At 34.4% G+C, this 9990-nt stretch overlaps 1 protein-coding gene across 1 annotated transcript; it reads left to right on the top strand.

Annotated features, from left to right (window-relative positions):
• Positions 1-4581: 4581 nt before the first annotated feature.
• Positions 4582-8825, top strand: LOC136137339 (myelin P2 protein). Its single transcript, XM_065895737.1, has 4 exons — positions 4582-4690; positions 6610-6782; positions 7000-7101; positions 8397-8825. The coding sequence occupies exons 1-4, from the start codon at positions 4618-4620 to the stop codon at positions 8445-8447; spliced, it is 399 nt and encodes a 132-aa protein (XP_065751809.1). The 5' UTR covers positions 4582-4617; the 3' UTR covers positions 8448-8825.
• The last annotated feature ends 1165 nt before the right edge of the window (positions 8826-9990 follow it).

Below are 9990 nucleotides of genomic sequence, written 5' to 3'. Positions count from 1 at the left end.
ATCACTATAAAATTCCGTCTCAGAATGCTTTTGCTGCATCCCATAGATTTTGGAGTGTTGTGTTTCCATTTTCATTTGTCTCAAGGTATTTTCTGATTTTGTCTTTGATTTCTTCATTGATTTATTGTTTTTTTTTTAGTAACATGTTGTTTAGTCTCCATGTGTTTGTTTTTTCCCATTCTTCTCTCTGGAATTGATTTCTAGTTTCATACTATGGTGGTCAGAAAAAAATGCTTGGTATAATTTTTGTCCTTTTTAATTTATTGAGACTTGTGCTGTGGCCTAGCATGTGAGCTATTCTAGAGAATGTTCCATGTGCACTTGAAAAAAATGTGTATTCTGCTGTTTTTGGATGTGATGTCCTGTAGATATTTATTAAGTCCACCTGATCTAATGTATCATTTAAGACCACTGTCACCTTATTGATTTTCTGTTTGGATGATATGTCCATTGATGTAAGTGGAGTGTTAAAGTCCCCTACTATTACTGTATTATTGTCAATTTCTCTTTCTATATCTGCTGATTGCAGTAATTATAAAACGAGGGTATATTAGAAAAGTTTAGTACAGATGACTGAGTTGAATCTAAAGGTTGTCAACACAAAGGTAGGAAAGCGTGATTGAGCTGAGAGTTAAGGTTTATTCATATAGGAGTGGTTAGACCTTCCAGGAAAAGTGAACAGTATTTGTAAAGACCTTGCTAAAAGCAAGGAGGAAATTAGTAGCTCCTTTTCTATTCTCCAGAAGATTTTGTATAAGATTGGTTTTACTTTTTCCTTAAATATTTGTATGAATTCATGGGTGAAGCCTACAGGCCTGGAGTATCTCTGTGGGAGAAAATGTATTTATAAATTAAATATTAATAGATTTGGGAGTATTCACACTTTTATTTTGTCTTGTATCATTTTTGGTAAATTGTGTACTAAGAAATTTATAAATTTAAAAAAAGTTTTCAAATTTATTGGCATGAAGTAGTTCATTATATTATGATCTTTTTAATAACTCTAGGATATATTGATATATCCTTTTAAATACTTGCAATCAATAACTTTTGCCTTCTCTATTTTAAAATCCATCTTGATAAGAGTTTGTCAATTTTATTAGCCTTTTAAAAACTTTTAGTTTTGATGATATTTTCTATAATATGTTTGTTTTTATTTTATTAACTCTGTCTTGTTTATTATCTATTTCTGTCATTTATTGTTTCTTTTTGAGCATAGTTTTCTGTCTCCTTTTGTTCTATTTATTTTTGATTAGTGATGTGTATGAAAATTTGTAGAAATAAATTTAGAACTAGAGTGACATTATCTTCTTATGCAGAGAGTTTATGTTTGTCTCTTACTGGTAGCCAAGTTCACTAGCTGACCCAGATCACAGTAAACTAATTTTAAGAGTTGAATTGGTATTAACCAGGTCTATTTCTAGTTTACCTTTCCTCCTGTATTGCAGCCTTTCAAAGTCCCAAACTAAAATATGATTAACCAGGACTCTCCCTCATTGTTCCCCTAACCCTGAAACAATGTCATAAATGTCCTTCAGATTTTGCCTCTCATCTGCCTCTTGCAGAATTCATGGATCGCCATAAGGGCAGCAGCCTTAATTGTTGGGCCTGTTTCTCTGGTCTGCTTTTTTTGCCCAAATCTTAGACCCTTAATTTTTCTCTGCCTTTTTTATCTCTCTGATCTCTTGAAGAATTTTTTAATAATTTTGTCCATTTTTTAGATGTCATAGTTGGAAAGTTACCTTACTTTCCTCATCTATCATGAGGAAGTGAAAATTCTAAGATTTATTTCTATTTTCTCAATTTTTTTAAATGATCATTTTTGGGTTATTTTTTCTAGTATTATATTATGTGATTTTCTTGCACCAATTATTATCACAATATTTCTATTTTACAGATAATTTCAGACTCACTGGAATTAAAATTCCTTTCTTTAAGTCTTTATCAAGTCATGAATAGAATATAAGTTCCTTGAGGGTTTAGAATCTTGTTCAATGATGTTTAACCAGCACCCTGAAGTGTGCCTAGCCCTTAGTAGGCTCTCAATGCTTTTGCAGTTAAATGAATGGAAGGAATGGAGTCACATCTTTGGTATTAAGTGGAGGATCATGAATTCTTTGTTCTTGTGCTACAGGATGATTATCACTTTTCAAATATACAATTGGATATAGCTTGATGACAATATGTAAGGACATTTTATATAGAGCAAGCTTTACTTATCCATTTTGTTCGGACTTCTGGATTTTCTTTTCAGTGTATCATTCTAGTAGCTTATTTTTATTTTATCTTGAGAATTTATATAGGCAATAAATCACTGAAAGATGAACTCACACTGTAGAGAGACAATGTCCATTTTACAAACATTTAGTTCAAATGTAAATGTATATGTCTAATTATAATGTGACTCTGATGTTTATTATCAATCTTTTCTCAATAGGATATTGATGACTTTCTTATCTAGAAGTGCCTTAAAAGTCTCAAGCCAGTATCTTCTCTCATTGCTTTGATCTGTGCCTTTGACTCATACCTGGGCCTCAGAATTTCATCTTGGCCAATTCCAGAAGTCAGGTACATTGTTGACAATCTTAAAATATAAAATATTTTCTTTGTCTAAAATTGCTTCAAAGTTATAAGCCTTGCCAATATATAGCTCAATGTTTATATTTTAAGCTCCACTGCTATTCTTATGTGCAAAACAAGGTCTGCTGAAAATTCACACAGTTTTTCTGAATGAATCCCTCCAGATACAAGGGCTCAGTTCAATTGGGAAAGTTTGAAGGTCCTTCATAGGACCTTCAGAATTTAAGCAGAATGCCTAAATTTTTGAAGACACAGTCATAGCATTATTCATTTTTATTAAGTGTTTTGGAAAATAACATATTTACTAATCAAAAGCCCTTTCTTTCATAGCTGTATCTTATATCCCAGTACAATGTACTCTCTCCAGTTACATTCTCCTGGGTCTAGGATTGAGTTAGCTAGTTAACTGAGGAATTTTTCTAGTCATTATTTCATTCCCATCTTGAGTTATACAGGCACAAGTAATTTAAGATGACACTTGGACTCACTGTGTATAATTCTACATTTTTTACCCAACTTGGACCCTAACCACATAATTGCAATGGTTTTGCTACAGCTATGGCATTGGTAACCTGAGCCCTAGAGGTCAGTGATTCTACCTACTACGGGTAAATTGATAATTGGTTATTTTCATTATTGTGAAGAGTGCCAAACTGTGTACTAAATATATAAAACCTGGTAATACCAGTTGTCTCAAGGCCAGGATTAATGTCAATGTAGAAAAACTGCTAGGAAAGGGTATGGCATCAACTTGGTATTCCCAAGAGTAACACTTATGTTCAAAGTGGTTTCATATTTGCTCCCCTTGGTCAAAGACTGGGACTTTGATGTATCATATAATCTGGATGCCTCATCTCTTGGTTTTCACTTCTCTTGCTTTTTGAGCAGAGAATGAGTGTCTCTATCCATGGTGATGTCAGTATTGCCTGATCTTTGGCCAGGGCCTCCAGCACACATGTTATAGCAGGAGCAGTGTAAGATAATGGTCTAACATCTATGCACTGAGAAAAAATACCAGGTTCAAATCCTACCTCACCTTATTCAAGTTTTGGACAGAAGTTACCTAACCTCCCCAAGCTCCAGTATTCTCACTGGTAAAATGGAGATAATAATAATGCCTTACTCTTGGAGTTGTTGAGAGAATCAAATGAAATAATCTATATTAAACACTTAGCACAGTGACTACTGAGCTCTCAATATATATTAATATTATTTTTGTAGAAAATCCTTTCTAAAATTGTAGATTTATTTTAAAGGACTTAAACTCAATGTTGTTGTATTAACCAAGAACCTGCTTAATTTGGAACTAAGGTTTTTTTAAGATGAAAATCTTTTCTGTGGTCAAAGAGTGTGTTATAGTGCTACTTTTTGTTCACCCATGAAAGCAATTTCTGTGTTCTGCTGTAATAGACTGACCGTATTGTCTGCCTACTCTAACTGCCTTGGATATGCCAACTATGCCAAGCCTCCCTTACCTATGAATACTTCCTCACACTGCTCCCTTGCATTTCTCTCCCACAACATATTTGAGGCAGTTATCACAATACTCATGGACATTTTTCCTCTCTTTATTCTCTTTCAATAAGAATTCTTAATTGTGCAGACTCAGGATTGAGAGTGAACAAGATGCCTAAATACACACACACACACACACACACACATTCATTCATTAATGCTCATATAATTTAATTTGGTATAGAACTCAACTGATAGACTCTTTTCCAAAGCATTAAGGACCTAAGCACTTCTTAAAAATGTAAGAGCAACCAAAATTTTTTTGAAGGTTCAAATAGTACTGTCATTGATTTTTATAAACATTTTTGGAAACTGAAGGAGACATTATGTGAGGTCCTCTTTTGTCCCAGTGGATGATTGAAGAGCCATTCATTGCCCAGTCCTGACACTGCTTTTCCCCATTGGGTCTCTGTGAGAGTCACATGCTGTGGACATCTTTGAAAAGAATCTTCTGAGACTTCAGCATCTCATTTGAGTCTCCTGAATCTCACCTACCACTGTGTTGAATTCTCATCCATCACAATGAGCAACAAATTCTTAGGCACCTGGAAACTTGTCTCCAGTGAGAACTTTGATGATTACATGAAAGCTCTGGGTAAGAAATGTTCTCTGTTGTTCTAATTGAGAGCATCCTTTTTGAGAAAGATGCATGACTATTTCCTTCTAACTCCTTTTCCAGGAGTCTGAGAGTTTGCACAGGTTGAAGTACGATCCTCTTCTGGGATTAATCTTCTCTTGTGTCAATCAGATAATTTATTTGCATTTTATTTGTGGCAATTTTAATAGATTTTAACTCAGATAAGAGCTGCTTAAATGCATTAGAGTGCCCACTGATTTCAAAGGCAGTTTCATATCAATAAGGTTTTCGTTCCAAACCTGGAGGAAAGAAATCTTAGAAGCTTAGTCAAACTATTTTCTGGCTTTCCTGAAAGTTAGATCTACAACAACTAAAGTGCTCATGAAATAAAGAGTTGAATATACTAAAGTTAATGGAAAACTTCAATTTAAAATTTTGATGCTTAGCTATACCAGAAGTTTTCTGTCTCTACCTCTAGGTTGTCTGTTATTACATAACTATGTGGATAAAGAGTTTGTAAAAAGTGAATGCTTCATAAAGCAGGATATTCACAGTCTAGGAAAGTTACTGAGAGAAAAAGTGTGTTGTGGCAGTGAACTCAAGCTCATTTACACTAACATCAGGCTTTCCTGGAGATGGAATAGTGGATGGAGATGGAAAGTCTAGTCATTGGTATAGCAACTTTATTTGTTACTATTTCTAGGGAATTTTCCATAGATATGAGCACAAAAGTGTGAGGAGTCTTTGGAAATGTCCAGAGCTGTATAAATAAGTAGAGAGTGAAGCCAATGACCTCAGATTGCTATGCTCATCAAAGTACTTATAATTTTACCTGTTCAGAAAGCATATAAGAACTGTTCTATTTTTAGATAAAATGAGCAAAATCATGTTGTGTTGCCTGGAAAACTATGGGAACTTATGGGAATAGATCCATACCATAAGATTGGTTAAATTTATGGACTTCACTTTATAGCTGAGGAAGAAGCAAAATACAATATAAGAAAGTCTCAATGAAAGACTCCCTAATTGTGTGATTTTCAAATTTTAGAGTGCAGAAGGACACCTGGGGGTGTTCGTAAAATGTAGATTCTTAGTGTCTATTGTACAGGTTTAGTTTGAAAAGCATTGTCCTTAATCATATCAAATAAAAAAAGATTAATCAGAATTAGAAGAAAGAGTATCATTCACAATCCTTTATTGGCTCTAACTCTTCACACTTCTTTATGTATATATAAATATAAATATATGTGTATTTATATATAACTAGTTTTTTCTTCATGTATCTCTCTCATCTGACATTTCTATTTTTCCATGTATTTCTGTAATCTTGGGTAACATAGTAATAATAATTAAGAGTCTAATTTTGTTTTGTTTTCAAATGCAGAAAATTTTTAAAAAATTATTTTATCTATGATCATTTGTAATGGTACAGATCATTTTAGGGGCTACAACAAAATTTCAGAAATGAGCTTCTATCAAGGATATGGGAGGAATTCTTTTCTATATCCATAATATATTACTGAGGGGAAAAAATCATAGAACAGCATGTATAAGTCATAGTCTCATTTAAAAAATATATCTAAAATATTTATGCATACAAACTAAAATGTCTGGAATGATCCATACAAAACTATAATTAGTAGTTTTTAATGGAGCATGGGTTTGGATGTGGTAAAAATAGATGGCTTGCACTATTTAAGCTAAATACTTTTAGCTTTAAAATCTGCAGGCATTGCTTTTGTAATAACAAAACTTAAAATATTCAAGTCCGTGGACATGTGTTTCCATCAGGTGATGAAACATGGGAGAAGGTCCTTAGCAGTAAGTGCTATTACTTGCCATCTATACAGCTGAGGCACAGCTGAGCATAAAATATGGCCACCCATAGTCCCTTAGGTAGAGGTTCAACAAAATTCTAACAGTATCTTGATTTTCAGGTGTGGGATTAGCCACCAGAAAACTGGGAGATTTGGCCAAGCCAAGAGTGATCATCAGCAAAAAAGGGGATATTATAACTATAAGAACTGAAAGTACCTTTAAAGATACAGAGATCTCCTTCAAGCTAGGCCAGGAATTTGAAGAAACCACAGCTGACAATAGAAAGACAAAGGTAAACTTAATTGTTTCTCTTCAAATTTGGTCCAGTCTACTACTTTGAGAGAGAAGATTACTCCTGCTAGTATTCAAAAGGGTAGACCACTCCCTTCTGTTGAAAAATGAATGTGCCTCATAAAACATCTGTTATGAAAATGATTCAGTACTGAATGAACTGCTTCTTTACTCAACCAAAGTCCAAGCAAGTCAATTATGTAAACCTATCTTTGCAGAGCGTTGTAACTTTGGCAAGAGGCTCGTTGAATCAAGTACAGAAATGGAATGGCAAAGAGACAACGATAAAGAGAAAGTTGGTGGATGGAAAAATGGTAGTGGTAAGAGTAATTTTACTCTAAATACATAAATATAGCCACTTAAATAGAGAAAATGGTTATATTATTTTCAAAATATTCTCTTTTCTTTGCAATACAAATGGATAAGAATGGCTAAGAATAAAATCAGAGTTAATGTTTGGGTGATCTTTGAACTATAAAGACTCATCTACAGGTATTTCAGGTTCAGATTCAAGAATTTAGAAATGATACAACTCATTTGTTATTTTAGAAATAACAACACCTAAAAATGAGGGAAAAAAAAGTATGGGTAAACCTCATTAATTTAGACACACAAAGGAGAAAAGCAAATCTAAGTTTTAAAAGCAAAGCACATCCCGAGTCAATTGTAGAATATTTGCAGATAGCTAAGCCTTTTGTTTTCAAGAATCCATAGTAACTTGGACTAAAACATGTCAACAACTCAAGCTGAGGCAATTGGAGACCTTTTGTAGTTGGCAGGTAAAAATGATGACAAAGGTTATATGAGATGACCTCTAACAATTTTTTTAAGTCTCAGGTTCTGTTCTTGCTAATCAACACGCAAATTGACTATAGATAGATTTATGTAGTTCTTCGAACATTCATTTCTTTAGTACAGAGGAGCTTTATCCTTAGCTCCACAGCAGATTTACATGGGGAATGAATACCAGTATGGGGGCCCCAATACAGATCAACTGCATGCACATCTCTTGGGGAGGAGGAGCCATCAGTATTTTTAAATGTTCGCCAGATAATGCAGATGTGCAGATAGTTTTGAAAACCACTGTTTTAGTAGATTTAAATCTGTGCCAATTATGCATGAAAACTTGCCACTTAAAAAATGTACCCCTGGGGCTTCCCTGGTGGCGCAGTTGTTGAGAGTCCGCCTGCCGTTGCAGGGGACACGGGTTCATGCCCCAGTCCAGGAAGATCCCACATGCCGTGGAGCGGCTGGGCCCGTGAGCCATGGCCGCTGAGCCTGCGCGTCCGGAACCTGTGCTCCACAACGGCAGAGGCCGCGACAGTGAGAGGTCCGTGTACTACAAAAAAGAAAAGAAAAAAAAAAAAAAAAAAAATATATATATATATATATATATATATATATATATACCTCTGCTGTAACTTAGATCAGCTTTAAAACTGTTTCTCCTGTTTCAATGGTCATGATTCCAAATTCCTGGAGACTGACATACTGATATTTTATTTCTTTCTGAGTTTAATCTTATGAGATTGCTTATAATGTCTGTTATTATTACAAATTTGCTGTCACCTAGTTTGAGTTTTAGATATTCAATTAATCTCTCTTTTTTTTTAAGGAATGTAAGATGAAGGACGTGGTCTGCACCAGAATTTATGAGAAGGTCTGACAAAGTTGTTTCCTCATTGAAGTGATATTTGATCATTTGATGTTGGAAATCAGCTGTTTCCATTGGCAAGGCCTGACTACACTGCACTTTGTTTGTTTTCGCTTTTGTCTTAACAGATCAGATAAGCAAAGGCCTAAACTGAGGATTAATCTAAATTTCAGTGTTACTTAAACATTTTCAATTTGTATGCACGTCATTACTGTGTTAAAGATTAAAGTGTGTATATTGGTCAGACCTAAAGAATGGATAGTGTCATTTGATTATCTGTGAAGTTCTAACTTATGTTGTATTTTAAATATTTGAAATGATAGTAAAAGGAAGTAATAGCATAGTACAAAGAAGTAAATATATTGATTGGGGTAGCAAACTCAAATGCCTTCAGGGACCAGGAGAGTAATGGGTTTAGAGGATCAGAAGTGAAACAAACTAGAAGAAGGAGCTGTTTTACACTGAGGAGTTCTAGCTTCAGCTAAAAAGGGCAGCTGCTACTCCAGCCAATTTAAAAACTGAGGGTTAATTTACAGACAGTGCAATTAACAGATATTAAAGATAGAGTTGTGACAAATGTATGCACCCATATAATTTGCATCCTGATCAAGATATAGTACATTTCCCTAATCCCAGAATGTTTTCTCACACTCCTTCCCAGTCAATGTCCTGACCTGTCCCAGCTCCAACAAAAGCAAGTAGTGATTTAGTTTCTATCACCGTAGACTAGTTTTGCCTGTTCTCAAACGTCATATAAATTGGATCATACATTATGTGTTCTTTTCTGTTTGCCTTTTTAAATGAATGAATGAATTTTGAAATTCATCCATATTGTTGCATGCAACATTAATTTGTTCCTTTTTATTGCTGAGTAGTATTCCATCGCATGAATATATTACAGTTTACTTATCCCTTCTTCTCTTAAGATAATTGAGTTATTTCCAGTTTTCGGCTTCTATAAATAAAGCTGCTATAAACATTATTGTATAAGGCTGTTTGTGGAAACATGAGTTCCTTTTCGTTTGAATATTAACTAGGCATGGAATTACTGGGTCCAGCTGATTTTTGACAGGCAGGAATAGGGGACCACTCTGCCCAGGTAACAAAACTATTTCAGATATATTACATGATTGAGCAAATGAGAATATATTCTGATGTTGTTAGGAGCTAGAATTTTCCTTCTGGAAGAAGGCACATACAAATATGACAGAGGGAAGGCAAGAAAGAACTGTGTGTAAATGGATTGGAATAGATGTAAATTCATATGTATGGATATGTGTATACACATGCATATATTTCTTAGCTCTATCTACCTTAAGAGCTTACAAGCAAAGAAATCTCAGTAGGAATGAGTACACCCAGCACTCAGATCTTGGTGTCTAATATATTCTCCACTAAAAAGAATGATGGTTCCTTGGAGAAATGGCTGATTCTGATGTGAGAACAGGGTAGGTACAATGTAAGCCTGAAATATCTTTTTATGCCAGAAATTAAGGAAGCTTTCCCCAAAAGTCATAGAGATATGTCACCAAAATATCAGAGTCAGCTTGAGGGT

This window comes from Phocoena phocoena, chromosome 17, assembly GCF_963924675.1.
Source record: "Phocoena phocoena chromosome 17, mPhoPho1.1, whole genome shotgun sequence".
In the NCBI taxonomy this organism is placed as follows: domain Eukaryota; kingdom Metazoa; phylum Chordata; class Mammalia; order Artiodactyla; family Phocoenidae; genus Phocoena; species Phocoena phocoena.
The sequence above is the reverse complement of the archived record's forward strand: the minus strand, read 5'-3'. Positions and strand labels throughout refer to the sequence as shown.

Coding starts and splice junctions, on each gene's coding strand:
- LOC136137339 (XM_065895737.1), top strand. CDS start 4,618: ATGAGCAACAAATTCTTAGGCACCTGGAAACTTGTCTCCAGTGAGAAC. Junction 4,691..6,609: donor TGATTACATGAAAGCTCTGG/GTAAGAAATGTT, acceptor CTTGATTTTCAG/GTGTGGGATTAGCCACCAGA. Junction 6,783..6,999: donor CTGACAATAGAAAGACAAAG/GTAAACTTAATT, acceptor CTATCTTTGCAG/AGCGTTGTAACTTTGGCAAG.